This window comes from Schistocerca gregaria, chromosome 5 (assembly GCF_023897955.1).
Source record: "Schistocerca gregaria isolate iqSchGreg1 chromosome 5, iqSchGreg1.2, whole genome shotgun sequence".
Taxonomy (NCBI): domain Eukaryota; kingdom Metazoa; phylum Arthropoda; class Insecta; order Orthoptera; family Acrididae; genus Schistocerca; species Schistocerca gregaria.
The window spans coordinates 353,548,209-353,564,919 of record NC_064924.1 but is presented as its reverse complement, the minus strand read 5'-3'; the positions used below and the strand labels follow the sequence as shown (position 1 = coordinate 353,564,919).

The following is a 16,711-nucleotide window of genomic DNA, read 5'->3' as shown; positions in this document are numbered from 1 at the left end:
TTGAACAACTGATCTTGTATTGCCCCCAGGACTTTCATGTTATCGTACATTATGCTGTTTTGTTGATATGATGACTTTATGTTCAGTAAGTGACAGCATCATCTGCAAACAATCTAAGAGGGCTGATCATATTGTCTTTTAAATCATTTATGTGGATCATGAACAACAGGGGGCCTGTAACACTTCCTTGGGGAACGGCAGATATTACTTCAGTTTTAGTTGATGACTTTCCATCAGTTGTAATGAAATGTAACGCTTCTGATAGGAAATCAAAAATCTAGTCACACAATTGAGATAATACTGCATAGGCATGCAATTTAATTAGAAGGCACATGTGAAGAGCAGTATCAAAATCCTTCTGGAAATCTAAAATTATAGATTAAATTTGATGTCCCTGTCAGTAGCACTCATTACTTCATGACAATAAAGAGTTAACTGTGTCTCACGGGAAGGATATTTTCTGAATCCATGCTGGCTGTTTGCCAATGTAAAGGAAGGTGACACTATAATTTGTTTCTCTTCTTTGTTTCCAAAAATAAGACTATGAAATTTATATCTATATATTTTAAAAAATACTCACTTGTGGGTGCCCTCTTCTGCTCTGTATCTTCAAGTGTTAGTATTCCTGACTGTTTCTTCACATAATCATCAAATTGCTCCATTCCTTCAGCAAGTAGGGTTGCACCAAGTGAACAATACAGAGCTTCTATAAATAAACTCTCAAGGAGTTCCTCCATTACAGGTGGATGAGTCTCATCTGGGACTGGAATAAGTGCCTCAAGAACATAGCAAAGCTGGACGACCTTGAAGAGGACAACAATATTTTTCTAAGCTTACTGCATGTTTTTCAAAGCATAAACTTACTACACATTTAATATGTGACTATAATAGTTTATTCAGAAAATTCTTCTCATCCCTGTCAGTTAAATCAACAGTTTAGATTCTGTTAATGTAAAATTACAAATTGCACTTTCTTGTCTGATAAAATTCTTTAAAGTCTGATATCTAGCTGTGAAAATTAAGGAAAAAATAATGGAGTAATATGATTGTTAAAATTATATGCTTCCCACTACATAACGGATATTTTAATCTTCTACAGATTTTCTTAAAAAGTCCCTATTGAAGAGGAACTGGAGGTGTCTGTGACATTGTTTATACAGGTTCATAAGGGGACAGCATGCTTACAACAGCTATGTGTGTGTGTGTGTGTGTGTGTGTGTGTGTGTGTGTGTGGGTGTGTGTGTGTGTGTGTGTGTGTGTGTGTGTGTGTGTGTGTTTTCAATAGCTGAAACAAAACCAAAAACAAATCTATTTGTTTCTCATTACTTCTTCTATAGTTTGGCTGTCATTCTTCATACCATTTTATATACTCATGCCAGATAATACATTATTATATTATTTTGTACCATTAATTGACATATGTTCACTGAAATGTAATAAAGTCCATTATAGATACAGTATGATAACAGATTATTGAAATAGTAATGTGATAAGAACAATTCAAGTTAAATTCTTAAATTTATTTTAGTTCTGTAGGTGATGGAATTTGAGTAATTTGACCTACCCAGTGCTCTGAAATCGATTTGCAAATATTGCATTTTTGAAGTTGCACCCAAGTTAAAAGGCCAGAGCAATTACAAAGGGTAACAGGAACAGACAAAGGTTAACTATGTGACTATCTCATCTACATTTTCTCAGTCAGACATGATGTGAGGCAGAAGACATGGCCAGATGTCAATGTAACTTTGGACATGTCCTAACTATTAGTGGGTACGTAAATTACTGGGTATGCTGTTCTCTGTAACAGGCAGAAGACCATCAGCAAGCATTATGGTTGTTTATGTTTAGTGTTGTTATCAGGCCTGTGTGAACTGTATTAGATGTTAAGTGATCACTGTGAAGACCATGGAGATGGCATGTAATCATGTGAATTAGTGTTATCAGTATCTGACAGAATTTGAAGGGAGACTTATTGTGGTCCTCTATTTGGCTCTCTGGTTGAATCGTACAATAACCAGACTTATGGGACACTCGAATGTGAGTGTGGACTTTGCTGGAGTGCATGGGAATGTGACGTCAATCAGACTCATCATAAAGATTCCGGTACCATGTCTAAACACCACAAGTGGGGATCACTACACTGTACATCAAGGACATGGTAATCCCTTCACATCTGTGCTTGCCATCCCAGAATAAGTAACAGACTTCCCGCAACAGTCTGTGCCATCCCCACCACTGATCAGAGACTAACAGTAGCCTCACTAGGGAATTACCATCCTATGTGTATGCTGCCATTAACACTACAACACAAACAGCTGCATTTGGAGTAGACTGCTGATGAGGGGTTTCACATTGTGTTCAGTAATGAATCACAGTTCTGAACTATCTTGGATCAACATCACTGAAGAGTATGGTGGTGACCTGGGGAGAGGTCCCATTCTTCCAATGTTTTGGAGAGGTGCAACTGTATTACTCTTGACAGTATAGTGTGTAGTCATTATTTCAGTTCACAAATGGTAGCGACTGAAAAACTCTGATGGTGCAACAGTAGTTAAGGACATCTCTTGTCCTCATGTGTTATCTCTAATGTGTTAGTATCACAGCATCATTTTTCAAGAGGGCATGCTCATTCACAAACAGAATGTGTATCTATGAACTTTCAGCATGATGCTGGGGTACTTCTGTGATCAGTAAGATCCCCAGATCTGTCTCCAATAGAAATGGGACCAACTTGGACATCAGCTCCATCCAATTACAACAGACATGGACCAGCTTTTCTCCATAGAGTATAAAGTAACTTTGACACTCTTCCCAATGGAATCAATGCATGTATTTAGGTCAGAGGGGGAACAATGTAAAATTGATGAGATGGGACATGTTGCTAGTTTTTGGTACATTTGATACAATTTTGTAATCACTGAAATAACATCACCAACTCAAATCACATGGTGATGTGGCCTCTTTCAATTAGTATGCAGCACGGGATCCCACCAAATTCTTCCATTTATGCCAACCTTCAGTTTCCTGTTGCTGGTTGAATCCAACATCTTTTATAAGTCTCTCTCCAACCTGTCCAGTGGTTTTCCTCTCAGTCTTTTTTGGTAAATTGGGTTCCAATCTAGAATTTATTTAGACCATCTGCCATCCTTTCTTCAAGTGACATGACCAACCCACTGCCAACTATTTCCTTGCATCACTGATTTATGCTGTACAGCTGACATCTACTGATTTCTTATATTTTTATGTACCCCAGCACTGAACTTTACACTCCTCTTTGTGCTCTATGAATTTTATAACAAAGAGCTCATTTAATGTCCATGTCTCATAGCCATAAACTATACTGGTAGTATACAATGGCCAAAAACTGTTTTCTTCAGCTCAGTTGACATATTAAACTTGAAAACTGAAGGATATCATCCATAAGCTTGCCAGCCCAGTTTAGTACATCAGAACGTTTCTAGATTTCAGTCTTCTTTCATTCTTACAATTTGACCCAGATTTCTAGGTTTAAATCTCCTTTCATACTCAACGAGCTGATCCATACAGACCTATTCTGTGACCCTTCACTGTTGTATAGTTTCAACACATACAGGGAGTTCAAAAAAAGTGTCAAATACTCTGAGAAATGGTAGTACTAACTGAAACAAGAAAATAAGTCCAATAAATGTGGGTGAGGAAATGCAAACTTTCTAAGATATGTCTACATCACTGATTGGCGTGGTGTAGACCAATTCCTTCAACTGTCCCCATAACCAAAAGTTGAGGGGATTGAGGTCTGGAGAATGAGCAGGCCAAGGTCCAAGGTATGCACCCCCCCCCCCCCCCCCCCCTCCACCAAACCAATCCAGCAGTCCTGAAATATCTTTGTCAAATGTTCATGCACACTGTGGTAAAAGTGTGCAATCACGCATGAACCACATCTGTATTTGTTGCTGAAATGGACAGACTCCAGAAAGGAGTGCAATATATTAATGAGACAGTCCCGATAACGCACACCAGGTAACCTTTGTGATAGCACATATGGTTGGTTGGTTGGTTGATTTGGGGGAGGGGACCAAACAGTGAGGTCAATGGTCCCAATGGATGAGGGAAGGATGGGGAAGGAAATTGGCCATGCCCTTTCAAAGGAACCATCCTGGATTTTGCCTGAGGCAATTTAAGTAAATCACAGAAAATCTAAATCAGGATGGCTGTGAGTGGGTTTCAAGTGTCACCCTCCCAAATGCGAGTCCAGTGTGCTAATCACTAATCACTCCCCCCCCCCCCCCAAATCCCCCCCTCCACTCGGTTGCACATATGGCCTTATTAATCTATCACCAAGTATGCCTGAGCATATGTTGATTGATAATTGGTGTTAATCCCCTCTTTCCTGAATTGCTTGGGGATTTACATCTGCCCATACAACATTATCTCTTGCAAACTCTTCCTCATCAGTAAATACAATCTTGGATGGGAACAGTGGATGCGCAGCACACTTCTGCAACAACCATTGACATAACTGCTATCTGCCATGATGATCCTGTGGCCTTAGGGCCTGAACACACTGTAGATGATAGGGTACACCAACTGTTCATGAAGTACTCCCCAAATAAGAGAGTGAGACATGCCTTCTGCTGCTGCTAATCATTGCATACTGGACCCAGGGGTTGTTTCTACCCAGTGTAGCACAGGCTCCTCCATCTCAGGCATGCAGACTGAGCAGGGCTTTCACTGTCAGCCTTCCAAGGTACCGCACAAGGGTACCTATGTCCCTCAGATTCTGGAAAAGTCTGCCAAACAGCTTATCATAGGGCACTTTGTGCAGTGGATATTTTTCAGCTTAGAGGGCACGGGCTTGCAGACTACATCCATTAGCTATACTGTAGCAGATTATCTTATCCACCATTTCACTTGTCAAGTAGTAGGCTTCTATTGCTAACAAGTGGTGGAAGACAGAAAATGTACTACAACATTTGTATGTACAAACAGTGCAATAACAGTAAACATGTAAGTGAATCCACATTTGGAAGAATGTAAAACTCCATGATACATACACAGGGTTGACAGTACTGTCCAACAAGGTACACAGACATGACAGTTTTTAACACAGCCTACAACAGACTTGAATCACACAACTAACTGCAGACCACCTAACGATGGAGCACCAATGCAATGACTTGTGGTAATATCCACAACCAAGCATTGGACAGCCCTTCCTATAAACACATTTTTATCTCAGAAAGTATGCATTTCTGGATCCATTTTATTGGACTTATTTTCCTTGTTTCAATGACTACTCCCACCTCTCAAAGTATTTGATTCTTTTATTGAATACCCTGTATATTTGTGTGAAATCATTAACTGTATCTATCATTAAACGATGTGGCCTTTCAAAGTACTGAGATGAGGTATATCTGCAACTTCTGCTTGCATGTGTAATGGTCTTGGGCAATATTCAGTCAGTTAAGTACAGCAATATTCCATTGGTTATAGTCCTATATGTCCAGCTGTCTTTCTTGTGATCTGTCTCTGTCTCTTACAACACTGGCTTTGTCCATCAATTGTCATTTCTTCTGATAACATGGGATGCCCATCAGCTGTTCATAGTGGACATTCCCCCCAGGAAGTTTTTGGAGTCAATATTGATCTGATGTTTTCTGCCCAATTTCTTGTCTTTCCTTGTAAATCTCAACATAGACCTTCCCATGCATCATTGATCATTGTGAAGTTCCAGGTTTCTGTTCTCTCTCTCTCTCTCTCTCTCTCTCTCTCTAATACTGTCATGTTTGGCCTGAAGATAGATGAATGCCTTCCAGATGCTTGCCAGTCTAGCTTGAGGCACTGAAATATTTCAGATCTTAATATTTACAAGCTGACCAAGATGTATTTTTGATTTGCACATTTCCTCCAATGTTCCATTTATTTAAGTTTTGTCTTCAAATTTTTATTTTTAGTCCAACTGCCTGATGTATACATACAAAAAGAGTCACCACAATCATCAGCAGCAACTATAGCAACTTATCATCCACCATTGGATAAAGGCTTCCTTTAGTCTTCCTCAAGTATTACATTCTTTAGCTAAGGGGGGAGGGGGGGGATAAAAATATGGAAATATCATGAGAAATGCATACCTGAATATAAATGCAGATTCTACCCAGGGCTGTGGGTTGCCCTGTCGTATCTGACCATGAATGGCACCTGTGCAATGTCTTCAATACATTGCAAGTGTTAGCAATGGTCAGAACATTGTTCTGAGTAGGTAGTTCCAAATGCATAATATCTGAGCAAGTGAATCTGAACATGGGCAAATTGTTGGTGCTCACATGGTGGGAGCTTCCATAACTAATGGAGTATATCTGTTGGTGTTTCAGTAGGTTTCGTCTCACAGATTTACACAGCACACAGGGAAAATGGAAAAACATCATCCCCTGTGTCACAACATAGACGAAAATGTGTGTTGAGCCATCATGACAGACAGTCATTGTAACAGGCTGTGATGAAAAATAAAAGGACAACAGTTGTAAAAGTCACTGCAGAAATGAATGTCGCATAACACTCATGAACCCTGTTAGCACCAAGACCCAAAGGGAGTTCCATAAGCTGGGATTTGCATGGTGTGCTGGAATTTTAAAAGCACACATCAGTGATGCAAATGTCCATAACAGGAGAATGTGGTGCCAAAGCCATAAAACCTGGACTATCATGCAGCTGAAGAAAGTCATTTGATTTGTTGAGTCTTGTTGCGCTCTGTTTTCACCTTCTGCCTGAATTTGGATTCAAAGAGTGAAACATGGGTGTTTTATGATGATTTGGGTAGCCATACCATGGTATTCCCTGAGCCCTTGTATACTCTGTAAGGTAGAATTACTACCATTTTGGTTGATCACCTCCATCACAGAGTAAAATGTTTGTTCCCCAATGGTGATGCCATGATATGAGATGACAAGGCCCCTGTTGATAGAGCTTGTATCATCATTTTGAAAGCACAAGGATTTTCTCATCTCCTCTGGCCACCACAGCCATCAGATCTCAATATCATTTTAGGCATGGATTGGTATAAGCTTCTCTTGGGAAGAAAATAAAGTTATAATTACTGAACCTGAGAAAAACAGTATTCTGAAAACAGACTTGTTCATTCTTAGCTGTGCTAATTCTTGAAACCATATCAAAACTGTCATAAGCAAGGTAGATAACCAAGCCATAAGTGGTAACACATCCTTTGATCATATAAATGAACAAAATTTTGAAGAATTAGTCGAAGTCAAATTGAAGGAAGTTGTAAATCTAAGTGAAAGTCAGAAAAATCAGTTAAGATAAGTCTTAAGGGAGTATCAGGATACATTTAGTGAGAGACCGGGGAAGGTAAAAGACTATTAGTGCAGACTTCAACTCAGAGGTCATCATCCTTTCTTCCTAGAACCATATGGCACTCCATTCTTCAGGAAAAAGGATGTAGAAAGGGAATCCAAAAAAATGGAAACTTGGGGGATTATAGAAAGAAGTAGAAGTGCATACAACAACCCATTAGTAGTGGTTTCTAAGAGAAATGGTGGGGTTAGACTTGTACTTGATTCTAGGCACCTTAATAAGTTTTTGATTAGAGAAAATGACCATCCTGACAATATGGATGAACTTCTGCACAAATCTGATAATGTAAAATTTATGAGTAGTCTAGATTTGACATCTGGTTTTCACCAAATACCCCTTGAACTTGATTCTAGGAAGTATATTGCCTTTTTGTATGGTGGCAAAAGTTCACAATATTGTGTTGTCCCTTTTGGATTGAATGTATCTGTTGCTGAATGTATCACAGCATTGGATTTTGTATTAGGAGATGAATTGTCTTCAAAATTAATAGTATATGTAGATGACATTCTTGTAACTAGAAAAACCTGGGAAGATCATTTAGACCTTTTGAGACAAGTCTGTTCAAAATTGAGGGAAGGGGGAATGACTGTAAAATTGGAAAAATGTAGTTTTGGAATTAATGAACTGAAATTTTTGAGACATAATATTTCAGAAAAGGGAATCTTACCTGAAAAGGATAAAATTGAGGCCATTGTAAACTTCCCTGCTCCCAAGAACAAAAAACAACTCAAGTCCTTTTTTGGTCTCACTGGATTATATAAAAAATTTCTTAGTACCTAAGCTTTAAATCCAAATTGCTTATGTAATTTACTAAAAAAGAATACTGTTTGGGATTGGACACAAGAATGTCAGGATGCATTCTTGGAAATAAAACAACACCTGTCCCAAAGTCAAATGTTGTATAGACCTGTCATGCCATTACCGTTATGTATAATGACAGATAGTAGTGAGATAGGTTCAGGGGCACACTTGTTTCAAAACATAGAAGTAGAAGGAAAATTGGACACCATTCTGATGTTTACAGCTTTCTCGGCATACTGATTGTTCCATAAAAACACGGGAGAACTGCCGGATATCATTAATGTGCTACCACGATATTTTGGTGTAGAGTCTTCTGGTCATCTTCAGGTGAGTGCCACTGTAGTAGTACTGGTGAGTATGCACTGAGCTCTGCTACTTAAAGCCGTACTGATGTGACATTGGGCATGCACTGCTCAGCGTACGCGTTCATAACAGCTCTGTGCGCTGCGCCTTGCGCCCTCCACAGTGAAAGCTTGGCGTATCGATGTCAGATTGATTTTTATCTTTATGCTGATAACTACGTTGACTATGAAGTTTCTCTAAAACAGGATTCCAAGCAGAGTTTAGCTGATAACCGCTATCTCAATTGATGAGAGTCTCATTGTCAGACAATCGTATTTCCACAGATTCATTGATAATCAAGCTCCAAAAGTTTGATGTATGGGCAAAATTTTTGTGTCGTCGTAATTCATGAAATAGTCTGTGGAAATACAATGTTCAGTGATTGTGGACTTGGTGGGTTGGAGAAGGCGAGTATGCTGTTGGTGTTCCACAATGCATTCCTGCGCATTTCGTATTGTTTGCCCTATATATGATTTGCCGCATTCACACGGAATTTTGTAAACACCTGATTTGTACAGGCCCAGGTCATCTTTAATGGATGCGTCCATCGGTTGCGAAAGCTAGTAATTCTGTGTGTGTGTTTTGTTCATTGTATATATATATATATATATATATATATATATATATATATATATATATATATATATATATATATATATATATATATATATAAGATCCCTTGGGAAATCAATTTTATTACTAACAACTGGAACTGGAATTTTTATTACAATGTGTGTATTAGATATATTATGTTCCATGTCTGTACTATAGTTAGAGATATAGTCAGACTCACACCTTTCTTAAAAAACTTTATCTATGCACGACAAAACTTCTTCCAAAAATTAATGCTATAATGGACATTTCAGATAAAAGCTGAAAAAAAGCATAATACTGAAGGATGAGGCGGGAACGTGAAAATACATTTTTAAATTAGTATGGACAACCAGTACTGGGACAGTGTGAACAACGTGATGATCAACTGATAGACATTTATCAAGAGACGAGAAGGCATTGATAAGTACAATAAGTGAACTACTTCAATGAAAATTGATTACTGTGTAATCAAAGACTCAAATGAAAAAAAATCCTCCAGAAATTTAAATTTGTGAGCCTGAAGAGCGTTAAACCATATGTTAAAACTTCTCTTCTGCATGAGTTCAGTTGTAAAAGTTTGGGGCTTATCTCACCTATTGCACATTCTTTTCATAGTGATACAAATTAATTAAGAAATATTTAGAAAGACTAATTTGTGTGGAATAATTTTAAGTAATATGCTTGTTATGTTGTACTCAATCAGATCTTTTCTGGAGGAAACAGTTTTGCATGTCTTAGGACATATTAATCAATGGAAAAGTTAATGTTTTCACGAAGTGCTTATGTTCCATACTGACACACAATCCCATGCATGGCATGCATGGACTTGTGTGTGTGTGTGTGTTTGTGTGTGTGTGTGTGTGTGTGTGTGTGTGTTTGTGTGTGGGGTATTATAATATTTATCTCTGTAATTTCTTTTCATGTAATATTTTATGTAAATATTTAACAACTCGAAGACACTTTTATCTTTAATCACGCAGAGAGGAGATGGATCTTTGGAACACAAAGTTTGAAGTCTTAGATATCTAACACTGGTTGGGTAGGTTGTGATTCAGATGTGATTTAAGACAATGTTTTAGTTTATATTGGTGTAGAAGTGTTACATGTGAGATTTATTAAGTATGTGATGTGCATAAACTAAAATAGCCTTTTCTCTAAAAAAACAAAATACCACGTTACCTTGCAAATCTGTTAATCTCAACTGAACATAAAGAAAAATGTGGGAACCTCTCAGTGGAATCACACCTAGTCTTAATGAGGCCAAGATATATTGTGAAGACAATAATGAAGAGATGAGTGCAAAAGCTAAGTACCAACACTGTTCGTACTTGTTAATGACCTCTGACTATAAATTTTAACCTCCTGTAGTTCACAAAGTCACCATTTGGACAAAGGAGTAAGACAACTTATAGACTGTGGAAATGTAGGAAGGAAGAGGTCTGTTAAAACTTTGCAGAGAAGGGTATGTGATTGCTATCCACCTCCAGCAGCATTGCCAGATATTTTGCAGGAAGAATGGTAAAAGATTCCCCTGAAAACCATTACAGACCTGTATCTATTCATTCTGAGATCCTGGAAGTTGTTTTGAATGCCAACAGTTTCCCTACACTGTATTAGGCATGGTAATGTGTTTTGTTTTTTGCATTTTCATATCTTTATCCACCCACTGTACACCATCAGTGTGGTTCTTCCATAATCTATTTAAGATAACTCATCATGTTTGAGCTCATAACATATTCTATGAATCTGAAGCAAATGGATGTCAATGAGATAGGATATTTTGTTGTGTAACACCTCTGTTACCCTTTGCGTGGATGTGTGTAATTTGTGTTTTCTTCCAACTAGTGCATGCAAGTTTTTGATCAAGGCATATGAGAAATGTTATTGTTAAAATGGAACTCAGCTCAGCAGCAAATTCCATACAGAATTTAACAGTTCCAGTGTCCTGGAGACTTGTTTGGTTGTGGAAAAGGTGAGAAGTAAAAAGACTGGGTTTGGTGGTGGAATGAGGGAGGTTTTCTTAGTTTTTCACTACATATTAACACTTTTCGCATTTTCTCATGTAATGTGACTGTGTAGTGCTGGAATGGGAACAGGGATAGGGCTAGATGGGTAAGGACAATGAATAATGAAGGTTGAGGCCAGAAGGGTTACAGGAATGTAGGATATTTTTTAGGGAAAGTTCCCATCTGCGCAATTCAGGAAAGCTGGTGTTGGTGGGAAGAATCCATATGGCATAGGCTGTGAACCAGTCACTGAAATGAAGGATGTTGTTGTGTTGGGCAGCATGCTCCGCAACAGGGTGATCCACTTGTTTCTTGGCCACTGTTTGTAGCTGGCCATTAATGTGGACAGACAGCGTGTTGGTTGTCATGCCTAAGCAGAATGCAGTGCAGTGGTTGCAGCTTAACTTGTAGATCACATGACTGGTTTCACATGTAGCCCTGCCTTTGATGGGGTAGGTAATGTTAGTGACTAGACTGGAGTAGGTGGTGGTGGGAGGATAACATTATTTGTGACCGTCTTTTTGTTGTGCATTTCTTTGACTCAGCATCTCTGCTATATGCTGAGTAGCAGCTTTCCTCTTCATAATATTGTTACATTCTATCCTGGGTTTTTCGTTGCTTGAGGGACTAATACCTACATCACTCATTTTTAGAGTGGTAATAGCTTTAAAGTGGGGCATTACTGCAATCCTTTCTTTGTACAGAAATATACTCTAAGACATAAAAAGTGATGCATCATGAAGGAATTATAGAAGTGGGATTGAAATCGGTAAGTGTGATGTACATGTGCAGACAAACAAATGATTACAATTTCAGAAAAACTGGATGACTTATTTAAGAGAAAGAACTTCACAGATTGAGCAAGTCATTAACGCATAGACCCACCTCTGGCCCTTATGCAAGCAGTTACTGAGATTGGTAGTGATTGAGAGTTGTTTGATGTCCTTCTGAGGAACATTGTGCCAAATCCTGTCCAATTAGAGCATTAGATAATCAAAATCCTAAACTAACTGGATGGCCCTACCCATAATGTTTCAAACATTATCAATTGGAGAGAGATCAAGCAATGTTTTTGGTCAAGGTAGGATTTGGGAACCATGAAGACAAGCAGCAGAAATGCTTGCCCATGCAGGTATTATCTTGCTGAAATTTAAACACAGGATAGCTTGCCAAGAAGGATAACAAAATAGGGAATAGAATATAGTTAACTTCTCGCTGTGCTGTAAGAGTACCATGGATGACAACCAAAGGGGTCCTGTAGTGAAATAAAATGGCACGCCAGACCAACACTCCCGGTTGTCAGGCCATATGATGGGCAACTGTCAGGTTGGTATCTCATGTCTGTCCAGGGCATACACAGACATGCCCTCAGTGGTCATTGGGCCTGGGACTCAAACTGAAGCAAGCTCATCACTGAAGACAACCCCAATCCAGACAATGAGGTTACAGTTTTAATGTGCCTGACACCACTGCAAACATACTTGTTGCTGTACAGTGGTCAATGATAGTCAGTGTAAGGGGTGCCATGAGTGCAGCCCCCTTTCTAATGGTCCTTGTGTTTACTGAAGCACCAGTTATATGCTGGATCAATGATAATGATGAACTGTAGGTCTGAGTGCCTCTCTAATGATTGCTCAGTACTCACATTATGTCATCTTTCTAGGTTAACTGCTTCCTACTTGATGCTGTGTTTGGCCATGGTTCACTCATTCATGTCAAATTTGTTGAATAGTGCCATTGCTCCTATTCAAAGCATGAAGACAAGCAGCAGAAATGCTTGCCCGTGCAGGTATTATCTTGCTGAAATTTAAACCCATGAATGGTAACAAAATAGGGAATAGAATATAGTTAACTTCTCGCTGTGCTGTACGAGTGCCATGGATGACAACCAAAGGGGTCCCACAGGGTTAGGTCTTAGGTCCTTTACTGTTCTTGATATACATTAATGACTTACCGTTCCACTTTGATGAAGATGCAAACTTAGTTCTTTTTGCTGATGATACAAGTATAGTAATAGCATCCAAAAACCAAGAACTAAGTGATGAAATTGTAAATGATGTTTTTCAAAAAATTATTAAGTGATTCTCAGCAAACGGACTCTCTTTAAATTTTGATAAAACACAGCATATACAGTTCCGTACAGTAAATGGCACAACTCCAGTAATAAATATAGACTTTGAACAGAAGTCTGTAGCTAAGGTAGAATTTTCAAAATTTTTAGGTGTGTCCATTGATGAGAGGTTAAACTGGAAGCAACACATTGATGGTCTGCTGAAACGCGCCTGAGTTCAGCTACGTATGCTATTAGGGATATCGCAAATTTTGGTGATAAGAATCTCAGTAAATTAGCTTACTATGCCTATTTTCATTTACTGCTTTCGAATGGAATCATACTATGGGGTAATTCATCACTGAGTAGAAAAGTATTCATTGCTCAAAAATGAGTAATCAGAATAATTGCTGAAGCCCACCCACGGTCATCCTGCAGACATCTATTTAAGGATCTAGGGATCCTCACAGTATATATATTCACTTATGAAATTTGTTGTTAATAATTCAACTCAGTTCAAAAGTAATAGCAGTGTGCATAGCTATAACACCAGGAGAAAGGATGATCTTCACTATCCAGGGTTAAATCTGACTTCGGCACAGAAAGGGGTAAATTATGCTGCCACAAAAGTCTTTGGCCACCTACCAAACAGCATCAAAAGCCTGACAGATAGCCAACCAACATTTAAAAATAAATTAAAAGAATTTCTAGATGACAACTCCTTCTACTCATTGGCTGAATTTTTAGATATAAATTAAGGGAGGGAAAAAAACCAACTTAAACATTAGTGTCATGCAATATTTTGTGTAATGTAATATCTTGTACAGATATCTTTTATTAACCTGACACGTTCCACATCATTACAAAGTGTCGCATTCATGATCTATGGAACAAGTATTAATCTAATCTAATCTAATCTAATGTTGAGCAGTTCACCAATTACTCTAATCAGCTTCTTTGAGCCCAACTTCACATCCTTTGTCAAATGCTGACACCTATGTATACTGATCATCCACCTATCTGTGAGGTATAGTTACTCTCCAATTGAGTATACGGAGCAAATTTCCAAAGTATTTATGACCTTATATCTTTATGTCTCCTGTTTACCAGCCTTGCTGGCTTTATGGTGATAATTGTGCTGCTGCATCACACATTGATCCATAAGTAGGCAAAGTTTACAATTTTGCATTTTTCACTGATACAAGTATGTAACTCCTTCATGGTACATCGCATTCCCTCACTCCCTTCCCCACCCTACATTAGAGTATATTTGAAAAGAGAGTTCAGCAGTTGAATCTTTTCTTTGCTACCTCTCTGTTATCCTTGATTGTCTACACACTAACTTCAGTGTAACTGACGTTCTATACACATGACTAGGACTTTTTTTTTGGGGGGGGGGGGGGGAGGGGGTGAGAAAATTTTTATAAGATTCAGCTGCAGTTCTCATTTCTATGCTTTGTCCCACATCTGTTATGTAGTACTCATTCTTTCTTTACACTGTCTGTAACCCTTCCCTTCCATCATGAACTTTTCTACAAGGTACAGATCTATCTAATGGATGGTAAAATATTCTTTTGGACTTGAGGAACAGTTCTCTTACATTCTCCTGCCCAGTAGTAAGTGTTTTTGAGATTCTCTTTGAAGAATGACATGTCTCCCTTTTTATCTTGCTTAAAGAATATGTAATTCTAACTACGTGTTTTAGCAGCACTTCATTCTTTACGTGTCATTTTTGCCACAACTCTCTCATGGTCAGTGATAGCATTTTCAGAGTTGATGTCCTCAAAGGGATCAGATCTGTTTGTCACCATTAGATATTGTGTATTCCATCCTGGCTTATTACAATCAAGAGTGGGCTCCCAAATCAATTTTTCAAATAGTTTTCAGAGAAAGTTGTGGTATAATTTCACATGATGTGTGCCCACCAGTAACAAAATTGTAATTATTCCAGTCAGTTGTTGCTCCAGTATCATTGCATAACACATTTATTAGTGAGTAGATGTTTTCTTTAAATTTTCTTCTTACATCTAGAGGGGTGTGTGTGTGTGTGTGTGTGTGTGTGTGTGTGTGTGTGTGTGTGTGTGTGGTGGTCAACAGAAGGACCCAACTGTAAGTTTATGTTCACCATCGATACTGAGTCTTGCCTAAGCAATTTTGCATGTAACTCAAATTTCCGTCTTGTTGGATTTGTGTTTCTTGTCTGGTCTGCTGTGAAATATACATCATCTCTATTTCCCCTTAGCCTATCCTTTCAATATACATCCAGATTTAACCTAAAAATTTCAATGCTGTTAGTTTAGGGTTTTGGCCAGATCTCTGTACTTGGTATTATATTAGTCCCAGTGTTTCTTATGAATGCTTCACACTCTGGAACTTTGTTGCAAATGCTTCAGCAGTTGATGACTACCATTTTAAGAGTTTTATTTGTGAAGCCCATTTCTTTGGGTTTTACTCTAATACTCCAGGATCTCCTACAGCTGTCATTATCTGGAATGTTTGGAGATTTGTCTAAGCCATGTAGTGCACACCTGATCCATGTAGCAGCACCCGACAGTTCTTAAACCTGTTGCAAAAGCCCATGAAGTCACAGTCTAAATTGTCACAAAACTTTCAAAGTGTCTTTTTCAATCAGTCTGCAAGGCTCAGAACCTGAGGACCATAATCAGTTCTGGGGATAAATCTGCAGACTGTGTATTCTTCTGATCTCATCAGTCGTCTATACCACTTTCTGGAATGAACCAAGTATGACCTTAGGGCCGAGACAACAAGCACTGCTGGTTCAAATGTGCACCTGCAGTTGGTTGCATCGTGTTTCCTCACTGTTCAGCAGAACACCCTCTTCAACATATTGAATGAGGCCTCCAGGTGTACAAGCTGAGTGCAAAGGTGATGTGCTACTCATGCCTACAGCCATTTTCCTAAAGGGTACAATAATTCATCATATATTTTAACTGCTGATTACTAACAGACCCTTACCCATTGCATTGTTCCTCCCTCATGTGGGACACAGAAGACATCCCAGCAGGTGAAGTATGTCTCCCTGGTTCAGTTTCAGTTTCAGTGGAAGACAGCACTTAAAAAGTATTGGAAAAGGGATGGGTGATAAGTTGTCCTTGGTCCCTGTTACATCATACAGCACCCGACCTACCACTGTGTGTCACACCCAAGTGAATCAGCATTGATAGATGTACTTCCTGTAGAGGAGACAGTGTCTATGGAACAGAGTAGTGCATGAGGTACCTTTACTATAACTAGTAAATGAATCAGGTAGTCTACCCATTACACCCATTTGAATACGCTCCCAGTCACTTGAGAGTAATCCGAGCAATTTCCAGCTGATTACAAACCCCTGATTTCTGCCCAAGAACAGTATTCACAATGGAGAAGCAGTCTAACATGTTAAATTTAATATCTTTCATCAGGTAAATACAGCTTAAATTGGGGAGCAAGGAGAATACTTCCTCAGAAATTTGTTAAAAGCATAAATGCAACTAAAAAATGAAAATATAACATGAATTTTGTGTGGCACTTGTAAATATATCAAAATCTGAATTTTGTCATAAGGCACACA

General features: G+C 38.6%; 1 protein-coding gene across 1 annotated transcript in view; it reads right to left on the bottom strand.

Moving 5' to 3' along the window:
• LOC126273341 (dynein axonemal heavy chain 10) overlaps positions 1-16,711 on the bottom strand; it is a 1,458,287-nt gene that overhangs the window by 504,942 nt on the left and 936,634 nt on the right. The window contains exon 118 of the mRNA XM_049976887.1: positions 581-803. Within this exon, the coding sequence (XP_049832844.1) occupies positions 581-803 (223 nt within the window). The remainder of the gene's footprint in view (positions 1-580; positions 804-16,711) is intronic.